General features: G+C 41.8%; 1 protein-coding gene across 1 annotated transcript in view; it reads left to right on the top strand.

Moving 5' to 3' along the window:
- USP24 (ubiquitin specific peptidase 24) overlaps nt 1–16,434 on the top strand; it is a 141,093-nt gene extending 124,659 nt beyond the window's left edge. Inside the window, exons 59-67 of the mRNA XM_061633148.1 lie at nt 3,230–3,351; nt 3,466–3,579; nt 4,398–4,463; nt 5,795–5,861; nt 7,018–7,096; nt 7,964–8,039; nt 9,168–9,254; nt 12,643–12,753; nt 14,193–16,434. Of these exons, the coding sequence (XP_061489132.1) occupies nt 3,230–3,351; nt 3,466–3,579; nt 4,398–4,463; nt 5,795–5,861; nt 7,018–7,096; nt 7,964–8,039; nt 9,168–9,254; nt 12,643–12,753; nt 14,193–14,255 (785 nt within the window). The 3' untranslated portion in view covers nt 14,256–16,434. The remainder of the gene's footprint in view (nt 1–3,229; nt 3,352–3,465; nt 3,580–4,397; nt 4,464–5,794; nt 5,862–7,017; nt 7,097–7,963; nt 8,040–9,167; nt 9,255–12,642; nt 12,754–14,192) is intronic.
- The last annotated feature ends 150 nt before the right edge of the window (nt 16,435–16,584 follow it).

Raw genomic sequence — 16,584 nt, 5'->3', positions numbered from 1 at the left:
ATGGACATCATGCATTTGGACAAGCCTTAGGGATAGTGATATCCTGCACTGACATCCTACCTGGTGCCTACACTCAAGATCCCTACAGTGGCTGTTTCTTCCCATACAACAGAGGTGAGGAACCTCTTTCAGCCTAAGGGTTGGTTACCTGGCCAACCTCCCAAGGCCCAAATGGTCAGGCCTTGTAGAAAGTTAAATAAGTACTTTCATAAAACACCTAAAAAGCCTGTGCTGTTTCCCAGCATCAGACAATGTTAAAAAAACACACACAGCCCAAACATAGTATGCCACCACAAATTCAAGCCTGCAGCTTTCCTGTGGACAACTACAAAAATTAATCCTGTAGCTTTCCACTTCACATACAACATTAAAACAAAGTTAAATGCAGCCCCCACGGACAATGCTAAATAAGTATATACATTTTTGCCATGGCCAAGTGGAGATGAGAGGGGAAAACCCACATACACACCATTTTTAGCCATGACTGAGTGGAGACAGATAAAGCACAAACATAGCAATTAACAATCAATCAAAAGGGATCTATGAAAGAGAAGAGAACTATTCAAGTAATTGAAAGAGATCAGCTTCTCCAGAACTGTACTGAACCAGAGTCGCTCACTGTGAGAGACAGGAAGGAGAAAGTATGAGGCAACATCCATGGTAACCACCATAGCCATGGACACTCTGGCAAGGGAGAAGCCTTGAGCAAAGCTACAACCATACAGTAAGCAGCAATTGAAGCAGCACTTGTTCTGTAGGTGCTGCAGTGCGGCACAAAGAGGCAAAAATAATCAAATTCAATTGGAAAGATTGACAGATGGGCTTGGGTTTTTTTTAAAAAATAGCTGCCTCATGGGCCATTTGGCAGTTACGTGGACCAGAGGTTCCTACACATGCCCTACAGGATTTCATATCCCACAGATAAAAGCTCAGGTTTAGTCTGTTTCCCACACAGACACTCCCTCAGGTGGTGAGCAAATATCCTCAACCTGCTCCTTTCAGTTCCCATTGAAGACCCCCCTCCATGTACCATGATTACCACAGATGCCAGCTTGCAGAGGTGGAGTGCCCGCTGCCGAGGTCAGATTATCCAGGGTACATGATCCAGGCAGAAAGCATTCCATAGCATAATCGTTTGGTTCACATCGCTCTACTTTCCTTCTCATCAAGCAGTTGCATGTCTTAGTGCAAATGGAGAACACAACAACCCGGATCTTGGACCTGATCATATTTGCAGAAATTCAGAAGCATTTTGGCTGTCTCACAATAGGCCTATTCCCCTCAGTCAACAATCAGAAAATCTGGAGATTGACCATGAGGTATCTGATGGATGGAACAGAGACTATAGATGTCCTCTCAACATCCTGACCAACAGGTATTCTCTACACCTTCTCCCTAGCCCCATTGATTTCCAGAATACTATGCAAGATCTGCCTGAAAGGCCATAGTTGTCCTGGTTGCACCTCATTAGTTACAATGTGGATCTTGAAAATCCTTCACCAGGCATCTTCTCCCCTCCCACCAGCCCAGTTTCATACCTGTCAAACCAGAGCTTCTGACACAAGGTTCGAAAAGACAATTGGAATGACTTTGCCTAGCCACTTAAAGATTAAATTGAGATCCTTAATAAAATGATAGTTTCTAAAAGATGTCACCATTCTCCTTGCATTTAGGAAGAAATCCACAATCCAGATCTACAACACTTGTTGGAAGGTTTTAGAAAGGGCAAAAGGAAGAGACCTCCCTCCTAAAGAGACCTCCCTCCTAAAGAGACCTCCTAAACTTCTTTTCATTAGGTTTGAAGCTAAGACTCAGTAAAACCTTACGTCTCTGCTTTATCATCATTTCTGTCTAGAAAGGGCTCCCATCCCCTGGGCTCTACCCACTTCTCATTTGGGGTTTTTTTTTGCAGAGCATCTTTGCTTAGCCCTCCATTATTCCACAGGTTCCCTTTCTGGAGTTTCCTTTTGATCATCCAGTGTCTCTTAACGCTCCTATTCAAACCCATCAAGTCAGTCTATCTTTGTCTTTGTCAACTCTCCCTTAAAGTGGCCTTTCCTTATCACCATCACCTTAGCAAGGAGAGTCTTGGAACTCAACAATCTGTCCATCAGTAGCTCTGCATATTCCACATGGACTGAGTGGTCCCCTCCTTAATCTCTGAGATCAACTCCATTTTTCACTAATTCCAAGAAGGTATCCTACCCTTTTTCTGTTCCAAGCCTTTCCACCTCACAGAGTGAGTGTGGCATAAGTTAGGAGTTACATTCACTGCACAGAATCCTTTAGGTGTCTTTCCATCCTTCCACATCAGAGTAGAAGATTCAAATTCTACTCTGGTGAAATGAATAAAAGCCTGCATCACCTTTGCCATGTTGTTATGTGCCTTCAAGTCAGTTATGACTTATGGCGACCCTATGAATCAGCGACGTCCAATAGCATCTGGTGTGAACCACCCTGTTCAGATCTTGTGAGTTCAGGTCTGTGACTTCCTTTATGGAATCAGTCCATCTCTTGTTTGGTCTTCTTCTTTTTCTACTCCCTGCTGTTGCCTACCGTTGCCTACAAGACCAAACCCTTCCCATGCAGCTACACATAACAACATGTTCTTCTAGCTGCTGCCACTTCTGCAGCTCTGTTCACTAATGCACCTGCAGCTGAAATATGTTGGGCAGCTATATCCTCCTTAGCAAACACCTTCATGAGGTATTACAGGTTACACAAGCAGCCTTCATGTGGAGGATGATTCAGCATGTTCTCCCACGTCACTAAGGCAGCCACCCAACTGCACCTTGATAGTAACATCTGTTGCACATCTGATTTGAATACTTCCCATGCAAAACAGGAGAATGAAGCATTGGTTACTTACTGTGAAAGGGTTTCTTGTGACTGCCTGTAGTCACATATCCACTGCACTTGTGTCATTCTGCTACCTCCATAACTTCCTTCCACATGCCAGGTCACTACTCACAGTGCTTTCTCCTTTATTTTGTTTCTTTTCTGTAACAATTCACTCTTCAAAGTTGATTCATTCTTCTACAAACTGGGATGGGGGTGGGGGAGAGAGGATAGTGAAGACTTCTAAATCAGATGGTTTCCTCCCATCCTGAGCAACTAGGAGGCATAGCCCACACGGATACCTTTGCATGCTAATCAAGAAGGAACCTTTACTGTAAAAAGCCAATGTTCCATTTCAGGACCATGTGGAATTTTATTTTTCATTTTTTAGCTCCTGGTCTGTGTGTTCTGCATTCACACCTTAGCATTACCACCTCAGGGCCACTCTTGGCCCTCCATGAAGAAGTAGAAGCTTTACTGTTCTTGCCTGAAGGGAAGCCTTATTTAATGGAGGTAAGCATTTTAAATATGCAAATTTACCAGCTGCCTACAGCTGGGGTTTTGTTTCTTGTTGTTTAAAAAAAGAATGCCTGCCTAATATTCTGACTCTTCTCTTTCCTCATTTAGGTGATGTATGCATTGCGGGAACTAACTGGCTCACTACTGATCCTCATTGAGATGGTGGTGTACTGCTGCTTTTGTAATGAGCAGTTTTCCTTTACCATACTGCATTTCATCAAGGTAAGGAGACACCTGTCAGGGCTTTACTTACTGTGAAGGAGTTCCTTTCAAAGCATGGCCCCTTCTAAGTCAGTATGTGGTACCTAAGGCACTAGAGAGAGAGAGAGAGAGAGAGAGAGAGAGAGACTGCAGTAGCACTGTGCAATACAAATTCTAACAATCCATTGTGTAATCTGTTGGTAAATGCCAATTCTTCAGAATCCAGGGACTAATTTATGTTTCATATTATATTGTTAACTACTAGTAAGGTATGAATATCAGAAGGGTATTCCTCCATGCATATTCCTCCATGCATTTACAAATAGAGGCCTGTTACGTGTGTATATTACACAGCAGATAAATTGGTTTCATATTGAAAAAATTGCTTTCTAGCTTGCATGATACCTGGCAGAGAGATGGAAAATTGTGCAGTGCTATCTGACAGAATTGCAAAACAAAAAACCATTTCGTGTGGTATTTCAGAGAGCAGGAGATCTGCACTGCATGTTTTAGCCCCTAGCTTGTACTCTCACCTGCTTCTCTAATTTTCCCATTTGTGTCCTTTGTTCTTGTTGCCTGCCTTCCAGCATCCTAGCTATTAAACGCATGCTCTTCGAGAGAGAAAAATCACAAATAAATAATTCTGTCCCCAGAACAAGTTGTAAAAAACTAATTTAAATGCACTTCTGTGATTGCATGAGCTTCTGGTAAAAATGCATATATCTAGCACCCACCTTGCTATAATTCATAGTTCTCTAAAAATGCAAAATTATACATCTCAATCTGATATTCACGTATATGCCCTTCTACCTGTTTGAATCTGTGTCTTCAACTTACAGAATCAGCTAGAGACTGCTCCACCCCATGAACTGAAGAACACCTTCCAGCTTCTTCATGAGATATTGGTAACGAAAAAGTCCTCAATGCCAGATACTCCTCCCGTTTCTTGCTTTCCACTCAGTCTATATACATTTGAGTATAGATGAAAATACCAAAAACTAATATAACTCTAGCTTCTAAACTAATTTGTACAACCAATACAGTTGTACCTCAGTTAACAAAACCTCCAGGAACAAAGCTTCTTTCAGTGAAGGCTTTTTTGGGTGCAGGGGACACACACTCTTACATAGGCCGAATGTGGCTCCTTGCCTGCTGGATTGCAGCTGCTGCGGGTGGCTTTGTCACATGTGGCTGTAATCACACTCCCTGCCAGGTGGCAAAGGCACCTCTGCAGTAAACAGTGCTTCTGCTGCCCCGGAAGCAGCGTTTACTGCAGATGTGCCTGCACAACCTGGTAAGGTGTGTGGTTCCAGCCACATGTGAGAGTTGCCCTGCAGCAGCTGCAATCAATCAATTCTCCTTGCCTGGTGGATTGTGGCTGCCTCAGGCACCTCTCACATGAGGTAGTTATGATGGCTGTCCCTTGTCTGCCTGCTCAGGTGTAAGGGAGGATGGCACAGAAAGAGAGAGACACCAAGCACGGGGGGGATAGCTGCCCTTTGCCTGCCCTTTGCCTGCCCTTTGCCTGCCTGCTTGAGTGTAGGAGAGGATGGCACAGAGAGAGAGAGAGCGCATGGGGGGTGGCTGCCCCTTGCCTGCCTGCTCAAATGTAAGAAAGAAAGAAAGAGAGAGAGAGAGAGAGAGAGAGAGAGAGGCTAAGCACGGGGGGGAAGGGGTTGCCCCTTGCCTTCCTGCTCGTGTAGGGGAGAAGGGTCAAACTGCTGTCAATGAGAAAAGGTTAAAAATTGGGTTACTTTTCCATAAGCATCAATGTAACTGATTTTAAAGTGTTTTAATTGCTCGAGTGTACCACTGTTTGGCAGGCATAGAAATATTTTTGGCTGGGACCAACTTTTATTTGTCTGCTTCAGATTCATAAGAAACTGAGTCAAAGTATCACACAGAGGATTCAGGTAGAATAGTTCTAGTTTGCACAGAAAACTGAAATGTGAACACGACTCTGACAGTGACAGCTTAACAATTTGGTACTGAGTCACATCGTGCTAACATTAAAACAGTCAGAAGGTTGTGTCCAATGAAGTTGTCCTGTTAGACTTCCTCTATCCCCTGTGCCCCCTAAATCTGTTCTGGGGTTCTTTGTTCTCTGGAGCAGGTGGAGCATGGGGGGAAGTCCTTGTGCTGATGGGATAACTTCATTGGCTATAACCAAGAATGTATAACCATAACATAGACTCCAAGTGTCAATATAACCAAATGTTTCTGTTCCTTTTCACAGATTATTGAAGATCCTTTACAAATAGAGCGGGTCAAGTTTGCATTTGAGACTGAAAATGGATTGCTGGGTGAGTAAACCTGCTGTGAAGAGTTACTAGGAAGGTTCCAAAGAATTATGCAGCTAGTTCCATGCATGCAAGGATGCTTTAGTCTTTTCAGCTTCCTGGCTAATCACTTTGAAATGGGGGGAAACTTCGAAAACCATTAAGTGGTAAAAAAAGTTTTAAATCCAGTGGTTGCACAAGTGAAAGGCAGGTTGCACAACTGATCTTCCTCTTCCTCCCCTGTAGCACCTGAAAACTCTCTAGAGGGGTTGTGGGGACTGTGTCATACAGGTTTGCAGTGCAGAACGGGGGGTACCCAAAGCAGCTCCCCTCTTCCACTGCAGACTGTTCAAAACACAATTTTACCTAATTAAAATCATCTTCTGTAGGTGATTTTCATTAGGTACAGAGGGCTGTGGGGGCAGGAGAGGGAGAGGAAGATCAGTTGTGTAATCTGCCTTATTCTCGTACAGCTACTGAATACAACCCTCTTCCTCTGTCCTTGGGTACATACAAATAAAGAATTGGAAACATTTATGAGGAGCTGTTCTTTAATTGTGAAGGCAACTTGATTCATATGGAAACTGAACCACTTTATCGTTTTACCTACTACATCAAAAGTAGGTGGCATCAGAAGAATAGAAAACTGTAGGATCAGTAACAGTAAGGATATATTACTGACCAACTGACCAATTTGTTTATATTTAAATTGCTCCTTTAAAGCATAGGTGGTAATCACACAATGTATTGTATATTTTACCTAAAAAAGACGTTTTAACGTTCTGTTGTTGTTGAGTAAGATATGGATCATAGGCTCAATTCATAAATTGCACCAAACTATGCTGTAGTCTAAATTAGCAAGCCATAACTACAGTCATTGTCTGCAGCCGCACGATGGAATGGAAATTGTTTATAAATTTACCAAGCTAAGTGCTGAAAACATGGAAGACAAAACTAGACAAAAAGCTTGAAACAGTGGTTTGTCTACTGAATGTTTTCAAACTCAAACCATGGTTTAGATTCTACACTCTTCTAGTGTAAGCCATGGTTTGACATCATGTCTGAACTGAGACATAGAATCTAATTTCCCTGCACTATGGCAGGGACCACTTTTTAAAGTCATTAATACTGATTAATATCATTTCTTTACTGATTAATCTCCTTTATTTTCCTTCAACAGCACTGATGCACCACAGTAACCACGTGGACAGCAGTCGATGCTATCAGTGTGTCAAATTCTTAGTCACTCTTGCTCAGAAGTAAGTGTAATAGTCAGTGAAATGAAAGTTAGTGCTTTCTGATCACATTAAGTTATATGCTTATAAGAAGCCCTCTTCATCTTCTCCAAGCCTTTGCCACTTCTCTTTTATCCTTGACTTTTTTCATGCCAATGTAAAATGTGGAAGATACACTGATAACCTGCTGATAAGGAGTCTGCTAAAATCTATACTTTTGAAAGCTGGTTCCTTACCAGCAGTCTATGGAAGAGAGTAGTAGCATGGATAGTAAAGAAAATGTGATAAATCAGATGGCAACTGGTTGCTCAGATCATGTGGTCTGGCAAATATTTCCACAAGATACTAGACCACACAAATTTCCATCTGCCCATATAAGCCTACATTTTGACACATTGACAATTTAATCAAAGGTACAATGTTGTACCTTCAGTTGCTTGATAATAGTAGCAGGCTCAGAAAAAAACACTGTAAAAGGGCAGCCAACACCAAGCCTGTGGTGCTTTAAAAATAGCAACCATATATGTTCTTTCTTTGTAAACTGCTTAGAGGGTTCATTTACAGTTAAGTGGTATACAAATTTTGTTAAATAAAATAAAATAAATTGATAAAATTACCCTGTCACTGCAATTTTTCACACCCACCTGGCTGCTTATGACAAGAAAGAATGGCCTCTGTGTGACCAGGGAGGAAAGCTTTTGTACACTGGAAGAATTTCCAGTACATTCTTGATTGGTTTAAAATCACTGGTCCTTTCCTGATCTGTATTGCAACCCGATAAACAATGACAGTGATTTACACAACCCAACAGTTCTTAAAATATGAAAACTGAGTGCGATCCTTAATTATCTTCAGATACATAGTTTTAATAGTTTGCTTTGAATTTCAAAGGTGCTGTGCTGCTAAAGATTATTTCAAGGAGAATTCCCATCATTGGAGTTGGGCTGTACAGTGGCTTCAAATAAAGGTAATTTATACTCTGTTATTACAAAAGTTTATTCACACGACTATAGTGCAGACTAATGCAAATCACTCATAGGCCTACAACTAAGTGTAATACAAAAAGGGACAGGCCTTGCCCACAAGCTCACACTTGAATTATAAGACAGACAAATAAGGAAGTGAATAGAGTGTAGTTTAGGCAGTTGCACAGTATAGCTGTTCTAAAGAAGAAAAGGCAGTATAAATTCATAACCCCGAGAAAGTGGCACAATTCCATTTTTTCAGCTGTGTTACTTATTGTCAGGCAGGAGCCCTGGCACATTATTATTATTATTATTATTATTATTATTATTATTATTATTATTATTATTATATCCCACCCTTCCTCCCAGAAGGAAAGTTTCATCACTTCTTGACTAAATTTTGCCACCTTAGTTACCATCTTTGCTAAGTCCATTGGGCAAGATCCATTGGTGCACTGTGCAGGACTTCCCTTTCCTCTCCTCATCCCTGCAGCCCCTCACCCTGTCTGCTGCAGAGGGTCCTCCAGTCCTCTGGAGCACATGTTGAAAGCAGCAAGGGGAAGGAGAAGAAGAGAGAGTTCTTCTGCATACGTGGGAGTCGGTTGTGCTAGCAGGGCACCACAATTGGATATCGCCCATTATTAGCTGCTACATTTCAGTATTGGTTTTCTATCATTGTGGGACTGCTGCTCTTTCAAAGGCCATCTTGCTTTCCTTGTTGCAAAAAAAAAAAAGACTGTTGAATAGAATACATCCTGTTTTAAATAAACAAAAAGCTGTTCTTTTCCTATTAAGGTTTTCAAGGAAGTGACATTTTTGTTATGACAAAACCAGTTTCATACAAGGATTGAGGGATGTTTTCTTGACCTGGATAGTGATATATACAATGATATCATTAAAGACAGGATTTCTTCTTGAAATGTAGGATCCTAAAAAAAATCCCATCCCACTTTGTTCAGGAGGGCCTCCGACCCCCTTAGAGTGGCGGGGGGGGCAGAGGTAGCTGCAGGGGCGAGGAGGGAATAAGAAACTTTCCTTCCTTGAACTTCCTTAACTTAAGAAACTTAAGGTAACACTTAAGCTGTGCTGTTACACAGTTTCAATTAATGGATGTTTTCACATTTCTCTAGATGTCTGAACATTACTGGGCTCCACAGAGTAACGTATCCAATGAAACCTCAACTGCCAAAACCTTTCAGCGCACTATTTCTGCACAGGTCAGCCTCAATTTGATACTGTTTGCGCAGGAACTCTCTGAACTTTCTAATTTGATTGGTTGCAGTTACGTTTCTTATATACAGATATAATGAAAAAGGACACTGCTATCTAGGATTTTTGCTCTTGTGTGCAGAGCTCTCCCGCCTATTTATTTGTTTGTTTGCTTGTTTATTTATTATTTAATTTCTATCCCGCCCTTCCTCCCAGCAGGAGTCCAGGGCAGCAAACAAAAGCAGTAAAAACACTTTAAAACATCATAAAAACAGACCTTAAAATACATTAAAACAAAACAACGTTAAAAACATTCTTTGAAAAAGCTTTAAAAACATCTTAAACAACAAGGGTTAAAAAAACATATTGCTTAGGAAAAAATGTTTTAAAAAACATATTAAAAGCAATTCCAACACAGGCGCAGACTGGGATAGGTCTTAACTTAAAAGGCTTGTTGAAAGAGGAAAGTTTTCAGTAGGCGCCGAAAAGATAACAGAGATGGCACCTGCCTAATATTTAAGGGGAGGGAATTCCAGAGGGTAGGTGCCACCACACTAGAGGTCCGTTTACTATATTGTGCAGAATGAACCTCCTGATAAGATGGTATCTGCAGGAGGCCCTCACCTGCAGAGCGCAGTGACAAGCTGGGCATATAAGGGGTAAGACGGTCTTTCAGGTATCCTGGTCCCAAGCTGTATAGGGCTTTGTACACCAAAACTAGAACCTTGAACTTGGCCCGGTAGCAAATGGGCAGCCAGTGCAATTCTTTCAGCAGCGGGGTAACATGTTGGTGATACCCAGCCCCAGTGAGCAGTCTCGCCGCTGCATTTTGCACCAGCTGCTTCTGGACCAACCTCAAGGGCAGCCCCACATAAAGCGCATTACAGTAATCCAGCCTGGAGGTTACCAGTGGCCAGGCTATCCCGGTCCAGAAACAGCTGCAGCTGTCTTATCAGCCAAATCTGGTAAAAAGCACTCCTAACCATGGAGGTCACCTGGGCCTCTAGCGACAAAGATGGATCCAGGAGCACCCCCAGACTATGGACCTGCTCTTTCTGAGGGAGTACAACCCCATCTAAAGCAGGCAACTGACCAATCATCCAAACTCGGGAACCACTAACCCACAGTGCCTCCATCTTGCTAGGATTCAGACTCAGTTTATTGGCCCTCGTCCAGCCCACCACCGAGCCCAGGCAGCAATCCATGGCTTGCACAGCCTCTCCCGATTCAGATGTTACGGGAAAATAGAGCTGGGTATCATCAGTGTACTGCTGACACCTCACCCCAAATCTCCTGACGACCGCTTCCAAGGGCTTCATATAAACATTAAACAGCATGGGGGACAAGATGGTACCCTGCGGCACCCCACAGCACAACTGCCATGGGGCTGAAAGATAGTCACCCAATGCTATTCTCTGAAAACAACCTTGGAGACAGGATTGGAACCACTGTAAAACAGTGCCTCCAATACCCAGCTCACCAAGTTGGCCCAGAAGGATACCATGGTCAATGGTATCAAAAGCCGCTGAGAGATCAAGAAAGAATAACAGGGTCGCACTCCCCCTGTCCTGCTCCCGATAAAGGTCATCCATCAGGGCAGCCAAGGCTGATTCAGTCCCATAACCAGGCCTGAACCCAGAATGGGAGGGGTCAAGAAAATCTGTTTCATCCAAGAGTACTTGCAATTGCTGCGCCACAACCCTCACAGTCACCTTCCCTAAAAAGGGGTATTTGCAACTGGTCGGTAGTTGTCACAAACCAATGGGTCCAGGGTGGGCTTTTTCAGGAGTGGTCAGATCGCGGCCTCTTCCCTCCCATTCCCTCCCGCAATGATGTGTTGACCACACTCTGGATCCACTCAGTCAAACCCCCTCAGCAAGAAGGGCAAGGGTCGAGAGGACACGTTGCAGGCCACATCATCGCAAGCACCTTGTCTACGTCATCAGGCCTCATCAACTGAAACCGTTCCCAAGAGGTTGCTGCAGACATTGCACTGGACACCTCATTGGGGAGATGTGGAGGGGGCATCAAGACTTCTATGGAGGCGAGCAACTTTACCCTCAAAGCGCCTTGCAAACAATTCACAGTGGGCCTCCGAAGGGTCTAAAATTCCATTTTGTGGAGTTGATGTCAACAGACTCCTGATAATACGGAAAAGCTCCACTGGAGGGCTACTTGAGGATGCGATGGAGGCAGAGAAGTGGGCCTTCTTCGTCACCCTCATCACCACACAGTAGGCACTGTTATGATGCTTTACTATTGCCCGATCAGCCTCACAGCACATCTTTCGCCACTTGAGCTCTAGCCATCGTCCAGCCTGTTTCATTTCCCTTAGCTCGCTGTTGTACCAAGGTGCAAACTGGGCTCCACAATGCCTGAGAGGGCGCTTGGGGGCAACCATGTCAAGAGCCCAACGTGTCTCGCTGTTCCACAGCGTGACAAGGGCTTCAACTCTCCATCTACTGGGAACTCCCCCAGGGCATTCAGTAATCCTGTGGATTCCATTAGTCTCCAGGGGCAGACCATCTTAATCTGTCTACCACCCCTGCAGAAAGGATCAGAGCCATAAGTCTAAACTTCACCAGGAATTACTGTATATTATTGGCCAATGGTTGTCAACTTTGATTGTCAAGTTTTATTTTCCAAAACTATTACAAACATGGCGCACAAATATCTCAAATTATGTGCATGTATGCATAAATTTGCCGATCATCGTCAACTTCGAATCCATTAACATGGATTTTCAAATAACTTCAGGTAGTATTGCTTTATCATTAAGACAGGACTGAAACTTTATAACTGTCTTCCAGTTTACTTTTTAAAAATAAATGCCATACAGCAGATGTGGGAAATGCGACCCGCCAAGCCTCTCTGTCTGGCTATCAGGACTCTTCTTGAGCTGCACATCCTCTCTCCTGGCCACCATCCTCACTTGCCCTGCTTTACACCCAGAGTGTTTTTGCATGGCTGGTATGTGTCCTTGAACTCTGATAATGCCTCCTCCTTGTTTGGATGGAGGGTAGAGAGGGTGTGTAAACTAGCCTACTGTTCAAAGGTAAAATGTGCATTTGTTGCTCCTCCCATTTTTGCCTCTGGCACTGCCCACCACTGGCATTTGGTCTTTGAAAGATTGCCCAGAAGAGAATGTGGTCCTCAGACTAAAAAAATCTCCCCATCCCTCCCAAGGGTTTTTTGGTAAGGATCTATATGAGAGCCCACCATGCATATAATTTTTGTTCTACTAGTTTTTGTATTAGGCTGATGGGAGGGGTGCGCAGCATTCAAACCAGTACCAAGTTATACTTGTTTGTAGATAGTGCAGATTTTTTTCCCCTGGTGAGCTCCAACACTGTAAAAGTATTCAAATGGCTCTTAACTTCTGTGGTCTGTCTTTAGGACACATTGGCATATGCCACAGCCTTGCTGAATGAGAAAGATCAATCAGGAAGTAGTAACGGATCTGAGAGCAGTCCAGCCAATGAGAATGGTGGCAGACATCTACCACAGGTAAATAACAAGGTTATTCTGAGTCCATTACATGCGTGCTTGCTGTGGTTGGTTTCTTTATCAGTGAGCAAACATTGCATCTTCACAGCTAAGTGAATAATACCAACAAAAAGGATTTGAATTCTGGTTACTCTTCTCGCTTTGCATATCCTGCTGCTGAAAACTTAGAGTGCTCCTAATACTTTGAATTCCATTTAGATGTTCAATTATTTTCTATAGATGACAATAATTCCCATTCATGCATTCAGGAAGCTGTGAGAGGGTGACCACTTACAGACACCTGCATGTAAAAAGTGATTCATGCAGATGGTTTCTGACATGGTTTTACCAGTTTTAACCCCAGCAGTACAAATGAATTGAGCTAGTACTTGCTTCTTATAATAGCTAAAAAGGAACCAAATGTCTGCAAGCCACGTAGGACCTTACTGTCTATTTCCGTTACGAACCACACAAATGTATTCCACAATGTAAAACCCAATGCATTGCAGTGTGTTTTGCTTTTAAGGCCCTATTTGCCAACTTGATACACCTTCAGGCCAGTGTAGCATCAAAGGATTACAGTATTGAAATGTTTAGATAAAAGGCACAGAACAAATTCACAATATAGTCAGATACATTTGATGCTATCCTAGGTTAAGATGCATCTGTTTTTAAGCAACCTTTGCTATATCGGAGTACTTTAACACATTACTCTCTTAGATGTGATTCACACCTCAAACTTTAAAGGACCCAAGCAAAAATAAGCTCTGCTTAATTTGGTTTGGCATACTTTTATCACCATGTGCCTTCCTGGTCACTTTTGTGCCATTCAAATCAGCAAAATGATTGCTGAAAAGTTCTAAATGTCAGCTATTCAGTGATAGTTCACTGTGGCTGGGATCCACAGTGTGGTGCCTGTGGGCACCATAGCATGCTGAGACTCTTCATGTGGCACCTGCTAAGGCCAACTGCCTCTTCCCAATCTTTTAGAGTATTGGCTTTACCTCCCTCTTTACCATGGGTGGAAAGCAAAGTGCAGGTATCCAGACCATCATCTTACCTCTCTTTCTCCAGAATGCCTCTGGGTGTTTTGCCTACTTTTCTGTTCAGTTGGAGACTTTGGTGCACGCTTGCTTCTTCATTTTTGTTTTGTGGGGGTTGCCTGCTTGCTTGTTTTTTAGAAAGGTATTTTGCTTGCTTTTTCTTTTGGTTGGTTGGGAGGTGTTTTGCTTATTTTGGTGAAGAGGTGTCCTGCTTTTATTTGTTTGGGGGGTATAGATATGCTGCCTGTTGGGGGGGTTCTTAGCATCACCAATTTCTTCTGTGTCATGGGTATTTTCTGGTGCCTGCTGCAGATTTCCAAACATGCTCCCAGGCTCCAAAAGATTGGGAGCTCCTGCGCTATGTACTGCTTGGAAGACTTAACTTATCCTTTTCTAACTCTTTTGTGTTTTTGAAAGGGCACAGTGTCTCCAATGATGATTGGTGAACCTAAAAGTGACCTTGATGATGTGGACCCTTAGTGATTGGCTGAAGCTGAAGAACAAGAGTTCAACTGAAGTACTAAATACCTGGTCTTTGATATTGTTAAAATCCCATTGCTTTCATTATTAGAAGTGAAGGCATTCTAAGAATCAGTGGCCATGCTACTTCTTAAAGAGTTACTCTTCAACTGAGAAGTTTAAGCATCAGGCTGTGAGGGATTCCCAGCATCTTTGGTAGTTCTTGTGGGATGCTGGACCAGGCATGAGTGTAAAAATCTGTGAAAGATTTTACCAATTTAAAGGGGGGAAAATCAAGTGAAATTTTTATTATGTGAACCTTTAATGAGTGAATGTAAAAACTTGCTTTTCTGTGATGCTGCAAAAAAAAAAACTTTCGGTTTTTATACAGAAGAAAAAAATCAGACTGCCTTTAGATATGGAGGGCAAATTTTTAATCTTTCTGGAAATATTGAATAGTAATATTCAAAATTATGTAAAAATGTGTGACTTACACTTGGCATTGTAAAATATTAGTTAAGAATCAGTTTACACAAGGACCTTTGTATTTAATATGTCTCCTAGGTAATTTGTATAGCTCTTTACAGAAAGGGTTTGTAGCCCTTTTGTAAGGATGGTTATTCCTTATGGAATGGTTTTGGTACAAGGAAGTCTGAAATTGGTAACTTTTTCCTGATGTTAAATGGGTAAGAGCAATAAAATAGCTTTGTTTATTCCAAGAATACACTTATGTATTGTGGCATCAGTGGATCATTTAAAAAATGTTGATGAGTAAGTTTAACAAAAAAAGCACTTTAAGACAGAATTTTATTGCTGTTTGCCTCCTTAAATCATTCTTCTACTTGGAGACATATTGAATAAATTATAGTCTTAATGATGTGATCTGCAATCATTTGCTTATACTTTTGAAGTTGAAAGTTGGAATTGGCTTATATATGATTCCTTGAGTGACTAGGGGACATATGATTTTTTTACAAATTTAACACAGGCAAAGGACTGTAGGCTTTGTTTTGCTTGGCCAGGCAGCATTTAAAATACAACAGGTTTATTTGTTCCTTAATAACTGGAATCCAACTGAGCTCCATGGGTATGATTTAGTTTTCCCAAATGAAATGCAGTTAAGTGATTTCTTTAGCAGCTCTGGATACTAGCTCCTTCTGTGCCAGTTTTTAAGTTTCTTTAGTTTTTCACATTTTTCTGCACAGCTTTTGCCTTTGTTCAAGGATTTTGCCTTAATTTAAACAAAATGCACCGTGCACGAATTGAGGGAAAGACATAGAGTGCCTGGGTTATCGCCATTGTTGAAAGATTTGCCAAGTCAAAGGCACAAACAGCCAAAAAGTGCCTCTTTTTTCTTTTCACTTGTATGTACTATTGCAAAACCTGATCCCATATATAGCTTTCTTCACTGTTGTGCACTAGTTGAATATTACAGGTCATTTCACTGTTGAAGGTAACAGCGGTACATCTTCCAGTCAGAATTCTCTGCCATGTGTTCAAGTCAAAGGAGTTGTGTTAATAACACTGCATGTGCAAAACAATGACATTTCAGTTGCATTCGCTTCTCAAGACAGTGTCTTCTTTGAAATGTGGCAGAATTCAAATATTTTATTAAAAGTCTCCAAAATTTTAAATGTGATGTTTTAAAGTTTTGAATAAATTTTGATGTCCTACCCCATCCTTATTGCATCAACATCTTCACTTTTATGATGAATCAGAAGCAAACATTACAGAGGTGATATTGGATAGGAAGTATCACTTCAGTCCAAAGACATTAGAGTTTCTATCATTTCCTATGGAAAGGATGTGTTATCACAGGCTGAAACAGAACATTCCTTGCAGAATCCCAGGATAGACTGTCTCACCACCATACATTCTAAAATCGTTGCAGGCTGTTTTGTGATCCTCTTTCTGCTTGTACAAAGTTGATGGTTATAGTATTCAAGTATGATAGTCCATCAGTTACTTGGTTTCCAGCTACTGTCACTTGAATCTGCTGAAGGATTTTTTTTTTAAATCAAACGTAACAAATCTAGTTTTCTGTGTAAATTGTGACATGTTTCTATATTTTATTGCCAGTCTTTTTGGATGAAAAATGGATTTCATTTATGTTAATGGAATGTTCTTGGAGTGAGCGGCAACTACAGTTCAACTGTGCGCTCTTAATTCCTTCGTACTAAAAAAGAAAAGGCAATTTTCATGGAAAAAAATCCTGGCCAATGGAATAAAGTTTATTCCTCTCACAAATAGTCTGATCATTAGGCTGTAAAAAGATGTCAGATGCCATTTTGCTGGTCCATTTTACCGAATGAAATGCTCTATACTCACGTAGAGCTGAAGACTATCAAGA

This window comes from Rhineura floridana, chromosome 6, assembly GCF_030035675.1.
Source record: "Rhineura floridana isolate rRhiFlo1 chromosome 6, rRhiFlo1.hap2, whole genome shotgun sequence".
Classification (NCBI taxonomy): domain Eukaryota; kingdom Metazoa; phylum Chordata; class Lepidosauria; order Squamata; family Rhineuridae; genus Rhineura; species Rhineura floridana.
This window is presented reverse-complemented; position numbering and strand designations above follow the sequence as displayed.